We start from the raw sequence: 22,382 nt of genomic DNA on the forward strand, positions 1-22,382 counted from the left end.
TTGTTTGGTTTGGAATCTTGAATAATTTGTTCAGAATAGTGGTTACAAGGGCTGGTGTTTTAAAACCAAATTACTGTTACTGAATTTTGGGGGGCGTATTAAAAACTGTACGAATTTTGGGTTTGTGTGGGGTGCAAAGTACATTACCATTTAGTTCTCAAGGGAGGCGCTGTGACCCTGCAAAACGGACAATCGGTAAGTCTGGACCGATGGTCTTCAGATTGTTCCACAGAGCACAAGTCCATCCAAGATGGGGACAGCTTTGATTTACGATGAAGAAATGACCCGCTACAAACTACTCTGGCTAGAGTAAGTACGAGATAATAAACTAATCCTACAAGTCTGTTTGGAAACATTTTGCAATGGTTCGCTCAAAATATACTGATGCACGAATCTCTGGCGTTTATTTAGTTAGCGGTCTTTTGCGCCGAGTTTGAGGTCGCTGCATTAACCTGTGCAGGTATTTTGTTCTTGCGTGTTTGTGTTTTTATGAGCGCATATGTCCGATAATGACACATTGTTGCTGCTACTGTGGCTGTGGTGCTAAACCGAATGTTGTTCAGCTGGTTGTTGCGGCCCGGATGAGTTACACTGATACACTTTGGTTGAAACATGACTTTAATAATCATTTTTATTATTAGCAAAAGTTTGGCTATTCTTTTTGCTTAATGTGGAGAAATTTTGAATTGAGATGTTATGCACGATCATAACCGCCTCGTGATGTGTTTTCACTGTTTAAGTGATCGGAACTTTTGTTCCATTGCGTTGTTGCTGGTGGGATTATTTATGTACTTTAACAAAACATTGCCCAGTCGTTTTCAAACAATACAATAGTTCTTGTTTTTCCTTAGTGAATATTGTTACGTTTGAACAGTTGCTTAAAATTTCGAATTCAAATGTTTTTCATTAGTTTTGTTTAGACATGTTTATTTTATTTACTATTATAAACTTAATAAAATCCAATCAACAAGATCCTGATGAAATAATAATAATAAAAATAATAATGTTACGCTCAACCTTATCATTTTTGGTCCACGGTTGTGTCCATTTAACAAATGTTAATTGCATCCTACCCCAAAACAGGAGACATCGACTAGGACGTATTAGAGTAGCTCGATGGGCTCAATAGCGAAGGACCAAAAACAAATGTCCACTACAGAGGACACAACTGAAGAGGCTGCGTCACGGGACAATATCATGGAAAACTTCATAGGCTTCCACTGTTCCAGTTAAAAAAAAAAAAAAAAATCATATTGTAACAATAAAAAAAAAACAACAACAACAACTTCCAGTCCAGATTGTGAGATCGAGAGGCCCGAGCGTCTGACGGCGAGCCACAAAGCATTGCTCAGCAGCGGTCTGGCTGCTCGATGTGTCTCCATACCCGTCCGCCAGGCCACAGACGAGGACATTCTCCTGATTCACAGGTATGTCCCGAAACCCCGTTGTCTAAATATCTTTTGAAATCCTTTAAAAATGTTGTACTAGTGAGGAATACCTGGAAGCAGTGAAGAAGACCCCAAATATGACCCTGGAAGACCTGAGGGACTTCACCCTGCATTATGGAGCCGTGTACTTCCACCCAGTGAGTCATATTTAGTGTTCCCAATCACTTAACCAGTCATTAATCTTCGTCAAAGACCTTTCACAGGTTGCTTCCATTTTGTGCTCCAGAACAGTTATTACTGCGCCACACTGGCAGCAGGAGCTGCACTGCAGCTGGTAGACAGCGTTATGACCGGTAGGGTGCGAAATGGCATGGCTCTGGTCAGGTAAGAATTTTGTAGGCTGTTTTTCTGTTCCATTTTCCCATATTTCACTAACCTTGACTATGTTTAGACCCCCGGGTCACCATAGCATGCGCAGTGCTGCCAGTGGCTTCTGTGTGTTCAACAACGTGGCCATAGCAGCCAAATATGCCCAGCAAAAGTATGGAGTTCAAAGGTGATGTGGATAGAACTTAAAATGCCTCTTCATGGGGTGTATTTATATTTATATATATATGAGTTTGTTTTTCTTTTTAGGGTGCTGATAGTTGACTGGGACATACATCACGGACAAGGGGTGCAGTATGCGTTTGAGGATGATCCGAGGTGTGTACATTTACGGTATTTCTTTATATTTTGAAATAATTTCCATGTGCTTATTTTTCTCTACAGCGTTCTGTATTTCTCTTGGCACCGCTATGAGCATCAAAAATTCTGGCCTGAACTCCGAGAATCTGATTATGACAGTGTTGGCAAGGATAAAGGTGCTGGTTTTAATGCAAATGTACCATGGAATAAGGTCAGTGACAGTATGTGGTTGACATACTAAATTGCATTCATTTTCCAATCAGTATTGCACATTTAATATTTGTAAAACTGTAAAAGAAGATTGTACAACTGTAATTACTCAGGGAAATTCTCCGAATGCTTTGAGGCTCTTTGATGCGTAGAATCTTGCTATATTTTAAAGGGGAAATTCTGATTATTGTGTTTGCAGAATTAGAATTTAGCAGAAAAATCCATCCACCCCCTCACATCATGGGACGGACGTTTTGCATTGACTGTCGACTAAAAATAACATAACTAACCTTATGAACTACGTGCTATATATAAAGTTTTGAAGGAAAAATGCTATACAGTACTTGAAGATGTGGGTCTTTCTTTATCAAAATGATCTGAAAGTTTTTTGGAGGAATGTGCATACAAGTGTTTGTGGTATCGATAATTAGTATCGGTATAGGTGAACATCAAAGAGTTGAGTGCGTATACTGATATTGGTTTGAAAAAAAATGTGTTGAGCATCTCAACTATGTGAACAATATTGCTGTATTTCCTTTTCAATAGTAAAAACCATATTTTCTTTTTCACAATGCTGAACCACAAAACACTTCTTATTTTTAAATTTAGAATAATGTGTGCTAACTTCCTGATAATGGCAACCTATGTGCGATTTTTTTGTTATTTAACCCTTGTGGACACATTTTGCAAACTATACACTGCATTTTTTTCCCGAATTTTGTAAATGCTTTTAAAGGCGTAAAAAATAGTTATTTATGAATATTTTTTTTCAACCACAAATGATTCTGTGGCATCAGTTCTTTTCGTATTTATGTAGGTTACATTTACTAACACCCACAAAAAAAAAGAAAAACAATAAGGTCTGTCTTTGTAGTCTGTAACGTGACGCCACGTTAAGACATGGTTATGAACTGCTCTCTACTGCCACCTACTGTCTTGAGGTGAAACAAGTCAACAAAGAATTTTTTGTTTGCTGGCAGTTTGACTGCCGCTCAACGGAATGTTGCAAAAATCGCAGGAAAATCAGTGTAATAAACCCTAATGGTTATAAATAATCGTTTTATATGTTCCCAAATTTGGACATTTATTATTTTTGCACACAAAATCTCACACGCCCAGCTGCAATTACATAGAAATGTCAGAATTTGCATTTTAAAATTTGACATGTTTTAATCATCTGCTGGAAATTTCAGCTCCCTCCTGATTTTTTTCCCCCTTGATTTTTTTAGGATCATTAAAAAAAATGTATGGAATTTTCATAATCTGTAACATAATACCACAAGGGTTGATTGAATAGGTATGGGAACCTCAGCTTACCTAGTCTTGTACAAATGTACAATAATGCAATATATTAACGAGGGTTCATATTTTGCAATTCAAAATGGTTCATAAATGCCGGCTAACTTTGGCAGACTGTTGTCGTTATTGTCAAAATTTTTCTTTATCATTTTCAGATTGGCATGCAAAATAGTGACTATCTCGCTGTCTTTTTTCACGTCCTTCTGCCCGTCGCTTATGAGGTGAGAAACATCAAATAAAATGAACAAATGCGAGTTGTTTTTTTAAAAATTCTAATAACTTTCATGACAGTTTTGCCCAGATTTGGTGCTGGTGTGTGCGGGCTTTGATTCTGCAATCGGGGACCCAGAGGTATAGCTCATATATTTTATGCACCACTGTGTTATCAGGTTGGGTAATTTTACAATTAAAATTTACCATCTATCACATAAGTATTTTACACGACGAAAATTCTTGTCCATGGCACTGAAAGAGTGAATTTAGCTCTGCTGTTTCCCAGGGTGAAATGTGTGCCACCCCAGACATCTTTGCCCACCTCACCCACCTGCTGATGAACCTGGCTGAGGGAAAATTGTGCGCAGTGCTGGAGGTCAGACGCCAAATCTACATTTTCAATCAGCATTGGATCTTTTTGCTAGCATCCCGCAAACGTTTTTCAGGGGGGCTACAACCTGACATCGCTCAGCCAGTCCGTGCGCGTCACAGTTCAAACACTACTCGGTGATCCAACGCCTCGACCCGCCAAACTTCCAGGCCCCTGTCAGAGGTTCGACCGTGCTTTGTCGCCAATCTGAGTTTAATCCAATTCTCATTTGGAGTGGAACCGGTTCCCTTTCAGCGCAATTGAGTCCATGCAATGTGTGCGAGCAGCTCATCGCAGGTTTTGGGATTGTTTCAAGCATGCAGGTAAGGGTTCAGAGCTCCCGGGTTCAATTCCAACTCGCCCGGCTTTCCTGTGAGGAGTTTGAATGTTCTACCCGACATCTGCAAGCCTTTCAATGACTTTGACGGTTGACTTAACCTGGACTCACAAAATGCAAATGTCTTCAAAAGTCATAACACTCCAATTATGAAATCATAAATATTCGTTTTTCAATTCATAAATATATAAATATGCAGCAGTTGCTTTTGCTATTATCGCATTTTTGTACTTAAAAGGGACGTAGGTCGCCCCCCCGCAAAAAAAAAAAAAAAAATATATATATATATATATATATATATATATATATATATATATATATATATATATATATATATATATATATATATATATAGGGGTTGAAAGTAAATATATATTTATATTTGACAATCTTATGACCCTTTCAAAGTTGAGTCCAAGGTATCCAAGGCAATATCATGGCTAATTCATTGGAAATCCATCCAAATTCCAATTCTTCTTTCAACTAATAGTGCCATCTAGAGGGACAAAAAAAAAATAACAAAAGTGCATCATGAGGCTTCATTGTCGCATCACTAAGTTACAAAAATGTTTTTGTGCATATCTCCAGCTGACGCTCCCACCTCAGGAGTTAGCACGAAGCGCGTGAAGCTAGAAGACAAAGAAAGAGAAGAAGAGCATCAAACAGGAGTAGCTGCAGATAGCGAAGATGCGGTGTCGTGGCCTGAGCCTCAGAAGTGTGCGGTGCCTCCCGTACGCACGGCGGCGGCGATCCCCGAAAAAGTGTCTTGCCCTGATGGTTGCCAACGCTTCAACTTGTCTCAGCGTTGTCCAAAAAGAGACGACGTTGACGAAGATGCTGTCTCAACATTGTCCGGTCTCACTGCTCTCGTTGGGAAAATGGAGAAGAATGAGGTACGGTCTAAATATTAGGGATGTAAGACGAATCCTCATGAAGCACCAGTGTTTTTTTTTTTTACTCCTCTAGATGGTTCTCTTGCTTTTAAAAGCTAAGGTGATGTAAATATATTCAATTTCCACTCCCATCTTTAAACCAAGACCGCCATCTAGAGGACCAAGAAAAAAAAATTCCATAAGTGTATCATGAGGCTTCATTTTCCCATCACTATAATGTGGAATATCCTCAATCGTCTTTTTCTTTAAAATGTTGACATTCTAATTTCCCTGTCCAGATCTCCAACAGCTTGGCCTTGGTGGGTGACGTTTCCATGGCGATAGCAGCCATCATCCAGCATACAGCAGTTTTCAATCAGCGGTAAAACTGAAGTGACTCAAATTGTAACCAATAGCGATGGTAAAACGAAGCCTCATGAAGCAATTACGACATTTCTTTTACCCCTCTAGGTGGTGCGCTTGTTTTGAAGGTCCATAGTAATGTAAAGGAAATATATTAAGTCTCCACTTAAACTTTAAAACAAGAGTTCCACCTAGAGCAGCAAAAAATATATCAAAAGCACTTTATGAGGCTTGTGATCAAAGAAGATGTTTTTATGGTTTTGTGCAGGATTTTAGTTGTATTTGTTGGCGGCACTGATGTTCCGACTCACCTTTTAGAAGATGGGTAAATATTTTTACTATTTTGTGACATTTACGTAAAGAGTCATGTACTGTAAATTTTGGACTATAATCCACTACTTTTTTCTTTTGCTTTGAATCCTGCGTTTCCACAGTTTTTTTTAACTTGCCACCAGATGGCCGTCTCCAAGTAAACAAATGGAGACAGAAGAAGACGTTTTGATTTTTAGTTTGAACTACTATTTTACTTACCACTAGGAGGCATTCTACAATAGTAAACACAAACAGGGGTGTTACTGTTGTGCTGGTGCAGTATTCTAATCTTAGTGTGTCGGTGTAATGTTGAAAATATATTGGTGCTGCTCTTGTTTCTAAACGTGCCGGTTGTGTTGTAGGGATGAGTTTTAAATAGTAATAAAGTTTAAAATACAAACACTTCCATGGACCATCTTTCTGCTTAAAAATCTGATATTACCACCTTTGCCTTTATAGTCTGATGCGGCTCACGCATGACAAAAATCAATTTTCTGTTACATTTTTGTTGGTGCGGCTTATAGTCCAAAAAATATAGCATATGGGTTGACTGCATATTCCTCTTCCAGATCAACACTCACAGTGCACATCAGCCAGGAGGCACCAGAGGAGCCCAGATCCAAATATTACATCCCCTTGCATCTGAAGAACATCTGTGGGGACACGTCAGGGTTTTTGCTGGCCATTTTCAACCTCCTTTTGCCTCTCGCATATGAGTACGACCCGGATTTGGTGCTGCTGGCGCGACATCCTGGCACAGGCGCCACCGGCGTTGGGGCGTGGCAGCAGCTGGTCAGTCTGCTGCTTGGCCTGGCTCAGGGTCACATGCTTGTGCTTATGCAGGTGGGGAGAAGTAGCCAATCACAGCAGATGCTAAATTTTCATGTTACATGGTGAAAAAGGACTTAAGAAATACATCACAGGTGCTTCATGGGGGTTCATTTTCCCATGTTTAATTGTAGGAGGGTGACGAAGCTTTGGTCAAGCCAACGGCATCGTCCCTCTTTGGGAATCCCGCTCCGTCCCTGGCGCGACTTTCTGCCCCAGTGGATGAAAACGTTGAGGCACTGGAGCGCTCGAGACTCCGCCTCCAGGCTGACTGGATGCTGCTGAGGACTTCTGGTAAACGCAAAAGAACGGTCGGGAGTATCAAAACAAGCCGCTGCTTTTTACTTGAGTGATTCTCAATGATACGTGTATCGTTTCAAATATTCAACACTGGTTTTATAATCATGCTTGACATTTTCTATTTTTTTTTTTCTTTGCTTTATTTTGGGGGAGATTCAAGACCTTTTTTTTTGGATTTCGGAGGGTTATCAGCATTATTCAATTTTCCGTAACCGTGAACTAAAGCAGATTTTAAATATTTGAGGGCGGACTCACTGGACCATGGCATCCAATCAGGATAAAAATGAGAGAAAAAAACACACTGACCTTATTTAAGTATCGATTACAATTTGGAACTTTGTTTTGTTTATTTATTTAGGTTTAGCATAAATTGAACATTTATTAAGAGATTTTTTTACATTGCTAGTTTTTTAGGCCAAGAAACTCATTTTTCATGCTTAGTAAATTGATTAAAGGATAGATTTGCAATGATTCAATTCTGATGCATCCTAAAAATATTCGATAATATATTAGAATGTATAATTATGTACTGTCCATTCTTATATTACATATTCAAAAGGGTATGTTTTGAGTTTTAACATTATTTGTACTGTTGTACTATTTTGTCTCCAAAACAGTTCAGGCAAGCGATGAGGACAACTGAAGCTTCACTTTATATACCTTCTACTTAATTTTAACTGCCAGGGGCATGGGAACAACATACAAACTCCATACAGGAGGGACAAAGCCATTACCGCAAAACGTTGAGCCACACACGCCAACCACAGAGATCCCATTTGACTGAGAAGGAAGTACAACCTGGACACATTGTTACCTTTTTTTTTTAACTTAAAATGCATTTCTTCTTTTATATATACAAAATAAAAATGTCAGTTAAGAGTTTGACGAACACCGCTTGTACTTCCACATCCGTCCTGTTAGGGGCGCTGTGAACTGACGCGCGGGTCCATGTGAGTCACACACGCGCGTCGCCCCAACCGGTCTGCCCTTGACTTGGCGTGTGTGCGTGTTTGCATGCACCGTTCTCTAATTGTCATCACCATTGTGTGTTTGTGTGCGTGTGTGGCGAGTGTGAAAGAGACGCGGTCACACACACGCATGCATTGTGTGAAAGATGTCCGCCAGCTCGCAGTCCTCCAAAACCAAAAAGGACGAGTCCTTTCTGGGCAGACTCGGGGGCACTTTGGTCCGGAGGAAGAGAGCCAAAGAAGGTAAGTCATTTCTTTTTCACTCGTTTTTAAAACATGAATCATTTTCATCATACATAATACCTCATTTCATTCTCAGTTTGCGCATTTATGTGCTTCAATCACGTGGTAATCTCATTAAATGCGGACTCGTTTACAATATTGATGACGTCATGTTTATATTAGTACTCGCAAACAATGCGTGAGACAAAGCGTGTATTTAATGTGAGATAAGAGACAGAAATAGAAGCTCGAATGAATGCTACATGGGGAAGAGGAAGTTCAAATAGGCCAGTATAGACTTAGGTGTTTTTATTTGCATTTTACACACTTCTCAGAGTTTGTCTTAACTTATTTTAAGTTTGTGTGTGTGCGGTAAAAGAGACAGCTGCGAGATTTAACGCCTGTGTGTGTAATCGCTCAGGGTGGTCGAAGAATGCCAGAAGTCTTTTTTTTTCCAGTGATGTACCCCGTAAATAGCGCAAAGAATTTTTGTACCAAAAAAAAATCAACAGTCATGTCAAAATTATGTCAACATAAAGAGATTGAAGAAAAAAATAGAAAAAAAATGCTTTGCTTGATTATACATAATGATTTGTGATACGAATTTAATAAGAATTGTTATCAACACAAAGTATCCTCCTTTGGCATAATATTAAAGATCTGTTCTCAAAGAGAAACAATATGATTTTAAATAAGGATTTGATTGATAAATCATAAATGGCTTTTTGGGTCAAACTATTCTGAAAAAGGGGGAGACTAGGATTTAGAATGATGAAATTGAATTGCCTACTCAATATAGATGTATTTTTTATGAACTTAGAGTACATTTTCCCGGAATATTTACATTTTTTAATAATTATTAAAAGCCTTTTTGGCTGCTGGGAAATGAAAGTTGAGCCCTCGAATTTTCGTATTTTATATATATATATATATATATATATATATATATATATATATATATATATATATATACACACATATACAAGTACTCAGCTCTTGAGTACGTGAGTATACTTGAGTATACTTGAATATACTTTGAGCCTCTAACATCTGACTTGTAAAGGTAATGTCGCCTAATGGCTCATCTTGCAGCTGTTGTGGTTTTCTGTCAGGCGTGGTAACTTTATTTTCGAGAGGAAACGCCCTAACGATGAGTTGCATCTGGAAAAGTTGTGTAACTTTTTGCTGAAAAGTCATTATGCATGTCAGCATGTTGCCATCTTGTTTTTGCCCCTCCTCTGTAGTTTCAGACAGTATTTACATTTTTTTCTATCCCAGCTCAGATTGTTGCAGTTTTCTTGAGGTCCTTGTAATAAACTGACAGGAAGTGTGTTTTTTTGTGACAGGGCCGAAAGTGTCAGTGTCTGTCACATCCATAAATTGCTTTATAAGGAACCAACTGTCACGTCCTGAGAATGATCTCGCACTTTGATGTTGAGACTCACTCGTACGACTTAAACGTTGCTCGCTTGCGCTGGAATGATGACTGCAAATAGTAGGTTGTGTTTATTTTATTTCATACGCGAAGGTCCTCCGTTTACAACTTTGTCGGCATGCAAAATCCCCTTGAGCACATAATTAACCAATTTGTTTAGCAGAATTCGTGTAAGAATATGTTATCACTCAGAACTACAAAAATGCTCAATTACCTTTATATTTGGTTTACTAATATGCTTTACTTTATTTTTTTATATTTATCATTTAGAGGCGTACTGTACTTACTGTAATTATGACTTTACTACTACATTAGCGGTAGCGATGGACTACGCCAAAATGGTTGCCGTCATGGAAATCGGTTTTAGGGATAGGAAAATGAAGCCTCGTGAACCACTTGGAATTTCTTTTTTTCACTCCTCGAGATGGAGCTCTTGGTTTGAAAAATAAAGGCTGGTGCAATGGAATTAGTGATAAATGAAGCCTCTTGAATCGCCTGTGATTTTTTTTTCCACTCCCCCAGACGGTGCTTCTATTTAAAAAGAAAGGTTAGTGCAATTGAACCTACTGATGCGAAAATGAAGCCTCATAAACCACTTGGGATTTTTTTCGGTGGTGATCTTGGTTTTAAAAGAAAGGCTAGTCCAATGGATCAGCATTTAATAACCAGTGCATCTTTAAACCAAGAGTGCCATGTACGGGAACAAAAAAAATATCAAAGGTGCTTCATGAGGCTTCATTTCTCCATCACTAATCGGTTGTGATTACTACTATTACTCTCATTAAAATAATGATAACAATAACATAAATATTGTGCGTGATCTGTGCCTTTTGTCAGTTTGAGACTAGATCAATTTTAAAAAAACAAAGATCATTGCACTTATTGATTAAACAATCAGAAAGATCACCTAGTCAGCTCACTGCCACTAGGGGGCATATTTTAAACATTCTTAGCTCTCTTTTTTCCCACGTTTATCCCCTGGTCCAGGAGTGGACCATTCCAAGGGCCACATTTAAAAATGTCTAATATTTTTCACATTTTCTCACTCATTCTTAGACAGCTTGATACTCTGGCAAACGTTTTTAAAATTGCATTTCATCATTATTTGTTTAATTATTTACATATTTAAAAAATAAAAGTACAATTGATCTGGATGTAATTTTTTAAATGATCAGTTTTGCTGTGGATGGTATAACAAAGAATGATGGACGCATGCTCGACTAGTGCCACCCCCCCCAAGAAAATGTTCTAGCCACACCCCTGGTCGTCACCTACCAATCACAGGCCACATATAAATAAACAAGGATTTACACCTATGAACAATTTGGAGTCTTCACTCAACCGTTATAGGTTTCCATTGTGCCTTCAACACTCAACCCCACCACCCTCCCATTGCATTCTTTATTCAACATTATAAAAATATGCAGCGGGGGCCCTCCTGCTGTTTATCTCTGGGCTTGTCTTCCTCTCCAGTCTCGTGCTCTTGTAAATAACTGGCGCTAAATTTATGAGTCAGTCTGTCACCTCTATATACTGCCACCTTATTTATATCCTCCCTACCCAAGTAAATGCCTCCCACCCACTCCTATATATATATATATATATATATATATATATATATATATATATATATATATATATAAATGGAAGGTAGCAAAAAACACAATCCTCTATCTGGCTTGCTGGCTTTTCTCTGGATTGAATTAGTGTAATTGTGTAAGCAGTAATAGAGTCAGTGGCTGATTGATTGCCTGTTGGAAGTAAGACGTATTAAAGGCTTCATTTGGCGGCTCATTGAAATTCGACAGTTATGCTGAGTTAGACACTCAGCTCGACTGCAAGAGGAAAAACTGGGGGTTTTTGTATGGAGGATATTCTTGTAAATTACTTATATATATTTTTTTCATAAAAACATGCAAAAAAATAAAAAACTAACATGCAAAATTAATTGATTGACCACAGGTCGCAAGTGTATGGCAGCTAGTAACTGAGCATAAAAATATATAAAAATGCACATCTGAGCTTTAAAATCCGGCTTAAGTGGCTGACAGATCAATCTTCCTCGAATAGTGTCAAATTAAAACAAAAAATCTAATTTTTGAGTTACTCTTAACTGGGCGCACCCATACCTTTGACCTTCATTTTTTAGAAAAAAAAACTGCATCTTATATTTGGCGTATTACAGTAGTTACGAGATTCTCATTAAAATTTTGGCCATTAATAATCAAGCTATTTATAATGATAGCAAGACAGGAAATGGAAAGCAATCAAAATAAAAGTAGAAAGTGTCTCATCTCAGTCACCCTTTTGATCAGCTCCAACCATGACATCACGCTAACCACCATTGGATACTTTTATTCATAGTGACACACACACGCATCTCCAGTAACTGGACCTCTGAGGTGGGGAGGAGGTTTGTGACAGAAATAAACACGCCCCCCCATCCTGCTCCTGTTCAGCCGTACTCACCCGTATTGACAGGCACATTGAATATACTGTGCATGCATTTACTGCATCGTGCGCTCGTTTCCATCAGGAATTTAAAGTGGGGACATGGCGGGGTTGCTCTGCGGAAGCAAAAAGAAGAAACCAGGTACTTTGATGACCTTTTCCGTCCTGCTTGGCATATTATGCTGACTATACTGTATGGAGTTTTTTGTTTGTGTTTGGAGGTGTGGATTTTTTGTTGTGCGGTGGAGGTGTTTGATGCAGGGTGTACTTGGCGCGGGAAGCGGGCGTAATGCAGGCGGAGGGGACACGGGGGAGGAAACGGAGCAATTAGGATGAAATACAGCAAGGCTGCTCTGTAATTATGCAGCCAAATGGCGATCCGTGAGGAGATTCCGGGCTAAAAGTGACCGCAGTATCGGATCGGAAATGCGCTCTTGGACGCCTTGCCCCCAAGCAAATGGAAATGGCTGCTTTGAAGTTGAAATTTCTTCACCTTATATTTAGTCCGTTCAACTTTTTTGGGGAGAATTTATGTGGAATAGATGGATGATCCAAATGGAAGCTTCTAAGATCATTGTCTGCGTTAACGGGAAAAGCCTGATTTTTAAAAGAGAAAGCGCGTATTGGTTGTACTTCAAACGCTACAATTTTTTTAGTTAAATTCCTGAAGGCTTCGTTTCTGTAGTCAAACAGGAAACACGAACAGATAAAGATGTTGATGGAACATCATGTGGCCCGTGGAAAAAGTGAGCAAGCAAGTGTTCCGCTCTGGCAGCATTTTTTTAAATCAATGGATAAATACACAGAAGCAACATTAATAGGGAAAAAAAAAAAAAAAAATATATATATATATATATATATATATATATATATATATATATATATATATACACAATACTAATGTGCAAAGAAGCAAAAGTATGTAAAATATACATTGCAAAAATGAAAATATTATGGCAATTATATTACGATGAACACTGTGAGTGTCATTGATGTGAAATCACATTTAATGTACAACCTCAGAAAATACATGTGAGCAACTGTGATGTCATTTTTAGTCATCAGCAAACAGCAAAATGGGAGCCCCCGGAAATTAATTAAAGGGACAATGTGTAAGATTTTGACCGTTTTTCATTACGGACAGCAGGAGGTGCTGCATTCACCATTTTCCGTGGCCATAACATACATGGCAGCCTTCGTAGGAGTGCCACCCCCCATGTAATATCTTTTCATGATAACTAGACCTACCATCATATTTAAAACATACTGTTGGTCGTTAAGAACACATTTATTTGCAAGTTTATGAAATTTATAATCATATAATTTAGTCTTTTTTTTAATGAAAAACTGCCCTAAATCTTACACATTGTCCCTTTAAAAACAGGGGGGGGTTTGCTGCCTAATTCAAATGTCAACATGTTAAATATAATGCTATTTTTAGATTAATGGGAGTGCACCGAACATGTTTGGTATTATAACATGTAATATTTGAAAAAAGTATACCGTAAATGAGTAAATGTCCGCATGTAAAAACTATAGTCAGTCAGAATGCTCAAAATGAACTGGCAGTTTTTCCTTTTAAAAATAGTCGGCATTAACAGTGTGCTATTGTAGTTGTACATTACTAATTGCACATTTTGTGTGTGTGTGTGCATTGTGTTTTTTTGTGCAACTAGTGAGTGACCTCCACGAGGAAGGCAAAAATGCCATCAACGCCCCAATGTTGCCTTCTGGGACCAGCGTCCATCCTGAAGACACTCTATTGGGTAGGAAGACACAATATGCTACAAAAAATGAATCTTGACAGTTTTGACCCTCATGAGCCACCGTTGTTGGCCTTTGTAGACTAGTTTTTTGGTCCTACTTTCCTGTTTACGGATCATGGATCTTTTTTTCTCCTGATTTTTAACCCCCTTTTCTTAAGCACATCTTTACACATAGGGGACAACATTACAATAATTAATAGTCCACTTTTATCTTCTAATCCTTTAACTTTTGAGTAACAATAATGGGAGACCGTTTTTGCGAGGTTCTGACTTTATTTTCACTTTATTTTCATAGTATTCTAATGATTGATGAGGAGGTAGCCGTGTAAGTGGAGGAGCAGGAAATGAAAAGAAGATGCAGCCCCCCCCACGCACACACGCAGCCAAAATGGCTCTTGACGTTTTTAACGGCTTGCAATTCCTAATCCTCACGAGGGATTTAAAACATGCGTGAAAAACTGGGTTTAAAAAAAAAAAAAGACTTTCCTCACCTTGTCTTTGCCAGAGGAAAACGCCGAAAGGATCATGCTGGACCCCACGTCGCGGGACGACCCCAAATTTAAAGATCTCCTCAAGGTAACGATTCAAGAAACACTAAAATAGATTATGGAAAGAAATGAACTGTTTTTAATCACTTATAATGGGAGCAGGTGTGTGCTGATTTGACATTAGAGGGTGTGCACACTTATGCAACTACATTATTTACAGTAGTTGTAGTTACACGTTGTAATTCTTGTTATTGGTGGAAAGAAATGATTTCAACTTATTTACTTGTTTTTTTTCAAATCTGTCATTTGAACAAGAAGGGTGTGTAGACTTTTTCTACCGACTACACATGTGTACAGGTGCTGATTGACTGGATCAACAGTGAGCTGGAGGAGGACAGGATCATTGTGAAAGATCTGGAGGAGGACTGCTATGATGGGCAAGTGCTGCAGAAGCTTTTTGGTGAGTCAAGAAAAGTTTGCGCCCCCCAGTGGCCACTCGCTGTCTAATCAACTTTTGCATTATATGTTAACATGAAGATTATCTCATTTTATTTATCTCTTTTCACATTAAAGTTGAACAAATAAATCAATAATGTTATTATTCAATGTGATCTTTCAATGTTTTTTCTTTGAATATTACTTGTTATTTCTTGAATTATTTTTTGTGGGTTTTTTAATTTTTTTTCATCAAAATTCAACCTTTTTTTGTTCTGTCTCCCCCTGCTAGAAAAGTTGTCAGGTCGTAAACTGAACGTGGCCGAGGTGACCCAGTCGGAGATTGGCCAGAAGCAGAAGCTGCAGACGGTGCTGGAGGCCGTAAACGAGCTGCTGCGTCCTCATGGTTGGTCCATCGAGTGGAATGTCGACGGTGAGGAAGAAATTTCACTGCCACGTTCAATGTCTTCATATTTCTGTGAATGGTATTGTTATCCCACGCTATAATATTTTTGTTTTATCCAGTGTTTCTCATGAGATTTCAACTGGGTTCATGCTAGTATCAGCAAATTCAATTCAATGCCGTTTTCAAATTAAGAGCAAATGAAATAGAACAGGAAGCAACTTGTTGCTAAGTTGTGTTTTAATGCAAAATGTAGTTTTGTTAAGTTTTATACCGATGCACATTGTCATGAGTGACATCATTTCTGGGAAATGGGCCAAAAATAAAATATGAAAAACTGAGAAAGTGTTCCACATGACACAAAAAAAAAAGTTGGAAACCACTTGTCTCAAATATCCACTGCAAAGTGTCCCACTTCTTTACATTTTGCTCATACATCTTCACACACTCATCAGACATCCTGAGAAATTATTGTAAACAATACACTTGGACCAAAAAAATCCACTTGCGTTGGCCGGGAATCGAACCCGGGTCAACTGCTTGGAAGGCAGCTATGCTCACCACTATACCACCAACGCTGTGAGGGAAAGAGCCTGAGTAGGGGGGGCGCATTCTTGAAACTGCCACGTCTCTCACACACACACACACACACACACACACACACACACACATACACATCAAATCCAGCTCTCCACAGTGTTGACTTTACAAATATACTAGAAAAAAAAGATAGATAGATAGATAGATAGATAGATAGATAGATAGATAGATAGATAGATAGATAGATAGATAGATAGATAGATAGATAGATAAAAAAATTAATGGCTATTGGCTAGCTAGCTAGCGATCTAACTATCTAGCTAGCTAGCTAGATATAAATAGATAGATAGATAGATAGATAGATAGATAGATAGATAGAGGGATTTCCTAGCTTGCTAGATACTCTACTTATGTAGCTAGCTAGAAGCTAGCTAGATGCTCGACCTGGCTAGCTAGATGTTATAGATAGATGATGGACGGACAGACAGACAGATAGCTAGCTAGCTCAATGGACAGACAGACCCACAGACAGAGAAAAACATTTGTAATCATTTGCTATATGAATAAATGTTGTTGTTGTTGTTGTTTTTGCAGCCATCCACTCCAAGAACCTGGTGGCTATCGTGTACCTGCTGGTGTCTCTGGCCATGCACTTTCAGGCAGCCATCAGCCTGCCCGAGCACGTCTCCGTCAAGGTAGTGGTGGTTAAGGTGAGATGCCCTCAACTGATAATGACAAAACGGGAACTTCACAACTAGAATGCTAACCTGTTTTGTTTTTTTGTTTTTTTTTGAGCAGAAGCGAGAGGGCATCCTGCAGACTGCTCTCGTCAACAAGGAGCTGACCAGTACCACTGAGTGAGTGCTCAGTTTTTTGTAGTGTGTTTACAAATTAGCATTAAACATCACTGATGGGGAAAATGAAGCTTAATGAACCAATTTATAGCTTTTTGCTCCTCTAGATGGCACTCACAAAAGTCCGCTAGCTTAACGTGGTCACGCATTAAGCTAGCACGCGTTTGTAAGGCAAATTTACTTATGTCAAACTAAACACAAAAGACTCAACACAAAATATTTCAATAAATCTTCACCAACTGCCAAACTAGCTAACATTTACAACTCGAATTTTTGCTCACGGCTCAAGTTGGAAAAAATGGCCAAATGATTATTCACAAGTCAAGGTACAACTGTATTCACAAATTTTCCCTTATTAAGTCCGCGTTGTAAACTGAATTGTCCTTTTTTGGCTTGATTGTTTTCCAGAATGATGATGGGAAGATTTGGTAAGTAAATGTGTTTTGCACATAATACATGAGTTTTGCTTTTGAATCAAAAATGCTGAAATATTTTTTTAGCATCCTTAAGTATATAAAGAAGCTAATTTGTTGAATTAGCTGGTCACTAGTAAAAAGCATACATCGTATTTACTTTTTTAGATGACGAACATTTTGGGACAAAAAGCCACCCAAAGGTTAGAGGATCATTTCGCGCATAGTTGTAGTTTAACTACATTATATGACACAATTTCAAAACCAATTCTACTTGCTAATGCTAGCAATAGTGCAAGGTAGCATAGATTACCTCAGTTATCAAAAAACATCTATCAAAAATCACTAATATAAGAGTTTGAAGGTTAAAACAAGCAGTAATAGTACTTACATTTTCAGTGTTAGCTAACAATAGGATTAGTGTAGGTTAGCATAGATTAGAGTTAGCAGAGTTAGCAAAGAATGGCTTTTAAAAAGCTTTAAAGCCTTAAAAAACAACACATACCATAACTACACTACATGACACAAATTGAAAAACTTCTACCTGCTAATGTTAGCAATCCCTTAAGGTAGCATGGATTAGCATGATTAGCAAAGAATGTCTATCTAGCTTTACAATTTAAAGCTTGATATCAGCATATATTTTTAATGTTAGCTATCTTTAGGATGACTGCAAGGTGGCATAGATTAGCATAGTTAAAAAAGAATGGCTTTAAAAAACAGCTAACCAAACATTACATTTTAAAAGTTAAACTTAGCAGCAACACCACTTACATTTTCGCTGTTAGCTAACGTTAGGATTACTGCAGGGTTTCATCGCATAGATAGCAAAACATCGAAGATAACAGTACATTTTTAAATAAGCAGCAATAACACTCACATTTTCAATGTTAGCTAGCGTTAGAATTAGTGCAAGCTAACAGAGATTAGCATAGTTAGCAAATAAAAGCTTTAAAATAAAGCTAAACTAGCTTCACGTGGTTAAAAGTTAAAATAGGAGTAATAATTTCCATTTTCAAATGTATTTTGTGATAAATGAGACCGTTTTGTCCTACTATCTTTCTTCAGCCTGGTCGGTACCCATAAATGTGTCGTTGTTGTTCGTTCCAACAGAAAGAGACGCATTTGACACGCTTCTGGATCACGCGCCCGACAAACTCAATGTGGTCAAAACGGTGAGAAAAACTTTTATGATCTCCCTACAAATAAATCTTTTCAAATTCATGTCATAATACTGTCATTTTAGTCCCTCATCACCTTTGTGAACAAACACTTGAACAAGTTGAACCTGGAAGTCACTGAGCTGGAATCTCAGGTATTTAGTTTGTTTCACATTATTTACAATGGGAATGTACTTTTAAATTAATTACAAAAACCAAGAGAATTTCATAAATCATATTCACAGGATGATATCATCGTTTTATAAACCCAGTGATGCAGTGATTTTTTTTTCTCCTTTGAATTAGCCTTCATTTTGAAACCGAGAGCACCATCTAGAGGGGTAAAAAAAAAACTCACCAGTGGTTCATGAGAATTAATTTTCCTATTAGTGAAAATATTATGCTGCCCCCTAGTGGTCAAATTGCACACATCGGAATGAGCTGCACAAGGCCTATTGAATTATGACGCATTTTCATTTTCATTTGATTTAACTATGTTATTACTTTCAATTTTATGAAGTTCAATACTGTAGAGAGTTATTTATCATATTAAAAAAACGGGGGGGGGGGGGGGGGCAATGGCATTTCCTCTTGTTTTAATGGCAAATTTGCAAAACAATCAAAAGAATGTTTTCAATTAAGTCACTGCCATATCATTAATATTAATATTGTGTGATTTTTTTTTCCAGTTTGCCGATGGAGTTTACTTGATCCTGTTGATGGGTCTGTTGGAGGACTACTTTGTGCCTCTGTACAACTTCTTCCTCACCCCCGAGAACTTTGACCAGAAGGTGATTTGTCCGTCGTTATTGTGCCTAATGAAATACGTCCAGAATTGAGATGAAGTTGTTTTTTTTTGTTTTTTTTTTTAATTAAATCAGGTCCACAATGTGGCATTTGCCTTTGAGCTGATGCAGGACGGCGGTCTAAAAAAACCCAAAGCAAGACCAGAAGGTAAACACCTCCAACATAACCAGCAGATGGCGCTGTATCACTTTTTTGGGTAGTATTTAATACACTTGTCTCTTGTCTCTGTCTTAAGAATCATTAGACCCAATATACCAAGTCCGGGTGTCCTCAATCGAGGACATCCTCTCCAACGATATCTCATGTGTTTAGGTGGGATGGGATTAACGTTGCTGTCTGTCTGAGACCAAATGGACACAAAAATGGACACAATGTTTAGAATGTTTCTGAGGAGGACATTGAAACTGCATTCTGTGTTATTCTGAATTTTGTTTGGAATTTATTTTTTTAACATTATTCGGAGATTATTCCAATAACTTGTACTTTTTCTCATATTGTATTACTCCAAATTGATCATTTTAATAATGCGGCTTTTGTAATAATACCGTAATTTAATTCTCATAACTCGGCAAAATTGTCTCGTAAATTTAAATACTGTCTTAAATTGATCTCACCTGATATCTCGGGAATTATCGTTATTTGTTTTACTTTTTTTTCGGGGGGGCAGCTTTGTGTAAAAAAAAAAAATGTTGCAATGCTCGTATTTGGCCACTAAAGGGAAACATCGCGTCGTGTTTAAAGCGCGCACCAAGCTAAACGGACCTCGGTCGTCACTTCTCTGTGAAATTTAATAAACTACCAGCATGTTATGCATCAATGGACATAAATAGATCATATAATAGGATAAAATGCTATTAGGTTGAAAAAGCAATCTAATAGTCATGAAGGATGGGCCCCTTAAAGGTTAATCAACGTTTCGTGCCATTAAAGGTAATTTCAGTCAGTGGCTGGAATGGAAAGATGAAGCCATACTTTTGTTTTATTGCGTTATTATCAGCAGGCGCTCGCATTTCAGCTCGCTGTGATCCACACACAAAATAATTGTTTTCACATCTTTTCGTTACCCTCGCAGCGTCATAGTCTATGGGGATGGCTGTTTGTTTTTTTTTTTGCCCAACTTGTGTTTAACCTTGAATTCTAATTCCAGCCCATTCTAATGTTATTCAACAAAACAATTTATCTCCAAAGACCTATTTCTGCAGAGAAAATTACAATATGCAAATGAGCCTTGTGGATGCCATCGCAATGCATCTTATGGTAATTATCAGTAAATTCTTATTTTTAGCCTAGTTTGCGCTCTATAGAAGAATGCGGCATTAATTGAGGAGCTGCAATTTAATGCCAGCGCACCATAACTATTTTTTTCTCATGTTTTAAAATGAACTCATCCGGTCTCAAAATCCTAATTATTTATAGATATAATTATGTTTTACAAGAGTACAATAGTATAAGTAAAACTTTTTTTTTAGCCTCCTTTACACTGATATTTGAAAACAAAAATATGAAATATATTTAATGGGGAAAAAATAGCACAATACAGTGCTGTATTTTTTCTCAAATTTTTGTTCTTCATTTCATTCATTTTTACTATTTAAAAATGCTTGAATAAATGTAAAAATAGTCAGAAAGTAGTTGCATTTTGAGACCCTTTTTGAAAAAAAAAAAAAAGGCATGAAAAAGAATTGAATAAATTGGGTGCAATACCATGCTATCTTTTTTCTTGTAGTTTTATTTTTACTATTTAAAAACAACACTAGAATATACATAAAAATAGTCTAAAAATTAACCCACATTTTGAGACCCCTTTACACTAATATTTCAAAAAACGATGTCTTGAAAATGATCTATTTAATTAAATAAATACAGCAAATACCATGCTATCTTTTTTCTTGTATTTTTTATTTTTACTATTTAAAAAATCCTATTTTAAATATAAAAATAGTCTAAAAATTAGACTTCTTTAACTTAATATTTAAAAAAAAAAGTAAGTTACTACCTGAGATTACAATGTCTAGACCCTCTAAAAAACGTATAAAGACGTCTTTGGGATCGAATGAGTTAATGAGGCAACCTTTGCTCTTTTTTTTTTTTTTGCAGATGTGGTCAACCTGAACCTCAAATCCACTCTGCGAGTCCTCTACAACCTCTTCACCAATTACAAGAACTCCAACTGATACACATGCCTTTTTGTGCGAAGAAGAAGAACTCTTTAGTCGTTCCCTTGGGAAAGCTTTTTTTTTTTTCATCACTTCCATCGAGTTGTATTTATTTATTCTTGCCGCAAAAGTGTTGGAATGCACAGCGTACAGTGTACACGCAAGTGCTAGATTTACTAAAACGCTTCATATTCTTTCCGAAAGTGTTGTTTGGGACTATTAAAAGAGACATATTTGACTTTTTTTCCTCAATTTGAAATTGTTTCCATGTCTTGATAACAAAGATACTCCAAGCATAGAGAATTGTAGAATTATTTTTATTTATTTCGCAACTTCAACGTGCTTTGTAATTATCTATAAAAATACATAAAACATAAAAATATTTAAAAAAAAAACTTATCCTTTTTAACATTAACAAAAGAAAAAGCAATATAAATAAAGTTTCAACAACTACCAAGCCCCCCAGGAAAGAGACCCCCCCCCCCCACTCGACGTGCTGAATATAAATAAGACTATTATCTATAAAAAATTATATGGTATACATAAACTTGTATTGTTTTTAACGTTAACAAAAGAAAAAAGCAATATAAATCAATTGTTATTTTTTTTTACAGCGTTTATACAGGTTACAGGTTAGTCTAAAACTGAAAAAAAAAATTGCCAAGTGCATCAAACTGCCTGAAGTTAAAGAAAAAAAAAGGATGCCAATCCTTATTTTAGCACAACCCCCCCCCCCCCCCCCCCCCCCCCCCCCCACACACACACACACACACACACACACACTTCAATATTTGAGAATCACTGGGTTACAGGTTAGTCAAAAACTGAAAAAAAAAGTCCATAAAAGTGTCTGGGGAAAAAAAAATCCTTATCTTATTTGCACTTCACATGGCTACAACAAAGTCTAACATTGAGTAATTAATTCATTAAAATAAGCAATTGCTTTTGTTGCTTTACTACTTATAAGTGAAGAACTTTATACTCTAAAGAACTCTAGCTGCGAAAAATGTGAATTGCGGGCCGCAAATGGCCCCCGTGCCGTAGTTTGAACACCAATGACCAAAGTAATGCATTCCAGGTCATTTTTAGACCCTCCTTTAGCCAA

At 37.4% G+C, this 22,382-nt stretch overlaps 2 protein-coding genes and 1 non-coding gene across 7 annotated transcripts; 2 read left to right on the top strand and 1 right to left on the bottom strand.

Moving 5' to 3' along the window:
- The first annotated feature begins 169 nt into the window (after positions 1-169).
- On the top strand, positions 170-8,061 carry hdac10 (histone deacetylase 10). 3 transcript variants are annotated; one of them, XM_088417472.1, is made up of 18 exons: positions 170-309; positions 1,293-1,427; positions 1,489-1,585; positions 1,675-1,772; positions 1,840-1,944; positions 2,025-2,093; positions 2,160-2,286; positions 3,740-3,805; positions 3,876-3,935; positions 4,084-4,173; positions 4,244-4,350; positions 4,423-4,490; positions 5,093-5,397; positions 5,676-5,758; positions 6,008-6,064; positions 6,621-6,894; positions 7,014-7,173; positions 7,797-8,061. In XM_088417472.1, the coding sequence occupies exons 1-18, from the start codon at positions 251-253 to the stop codon at positions 7,820-7,822; spliced, it is 1,986 nt and encodes a 661-aa protein (XP_088273598.1). In that variant the 5' UTR covers positions 170-250; the 3' UTR covers positions 7,823-8,061. The 3 variants fall into 3 exon arrangements, with proteins under 3 accessions (XP_088273598.1, XP_088273599.1, XP_088273600.1); XM_088417473.1 differs by lacking the exon at positions 6,008-6,064; XM_088417474.1 differs by lacking the exon at positions 170-309 and having other exon boundaries at positions 1,641-1,772.
- Positions 8,062-8,137: 76 nt separating this feature from the next.
- parvb (parvin, beta) lies at positions 8,138-21,529 on the top strand. 3 transcript variants are annotated; one of them, XM_088417475.1, is made up of 13 exons: positions 8,138-8,390; positions 13,932-14,021; positions 14,527-14,597; positions 14,867-14,969; positions 15,237-15,377; positions 16,482-16,597; positions 16,686-16,744; positions 17,150-17,169; positions 18,268-18,329; positions 18,401-18,469; positions 19,004-19,105; positions 19,196-19,268; positions 21,219-21,529. In XM_088417475.1, exons 1-13 carry the CDS (start codon positions 8,294-8,296, stop codon positions 21,293-21,295), a joined length of 1,080 nt encoding a protein of 359 aa, XP_088273601.1. In that variant the 5' UTR covers positions 8,138-8,293; the 3' UTR covers positions 21,296-21,529. The 3 variants fall into 3 exon arrangements, with proteins under 3 accessions (XP_088273601.1, XP_088273603.1, XP_088273602.1); XM_088417477.1 differs by lacking the exon at positions 8,138-8,390 and adding an exon at positions 9,730-9,864; XM_088417476.1 differs by lacking the exon at positions 8,138-8,390 and adding an exon at positions 12,259-12,397.
- Positions 15,854-15,925, bottom strand: trnag-ucc (transfer RNA glycine (anticodon UCC)). Its single transcript has one exon. It is a non-coding gene; the product is annotated as a tRNA-Gly (tRNA).
- Positions 21,530-22,382: the final 853 nt, after the last annotated feature.

This window comes from Hippichthys cyanospilos, chromosome 6 (assembly GCF_059441005.1).
Source record: "Hippichthys cyanospilos isolate Australia breed blue-spotted pipefish chromosome 6, RoL_Hcya_1.0, whole genome shotgun sequence".
NCBI lineage: Eukaryota > Metazoa > Chordata > Actinopteri > Syngnathiformes > Syngnathidae > Hippichthys > Hippichthys cyanospilos.

Coding starts and splice junctions, on each gene's coding strand:
- hdac10 (XM_088417472.1), top strand. CDS start 251: ATGGGGACAGCTTTGATTTACGATGAAGAAATGACCCGCTACAAACTA. Junction 3,936..4,083: donor CTGCAATCGGGGACCCAGAG/GTATAGCTCATA, acceptor GCTGTTTCCCAG/GGTGAAATGTGTGCCACCCC. Junction 5,759..6,007: donor ACAGCAGTTTTCAATCAGCG/GTAAAACTGAAG, acceptor GGTTTTGTGCAG/GATTTTAGTTGTATTTGTTG.
- parvb (XM_088417475.1), top strand. CDS start 8,294: ATGTCCGCCAGCTCGCAGTCCTCCAAAACCAAAAAGGACGAGTCCTTT. Junction 14,598..14,866: donor AATTTAAAGATCTCCTCAAG/GTAACGATTCAA, acceptor ACATGTGTACAG/GTGCTGATTGACTGGATCAA. Junction 16,745..17,149: donor GAGCTGACCAGTACCACTGA/GTGAGTGCTCAG, acceptor ATTGTTTTCCAG/AATGATGATGGGAAGATTTG.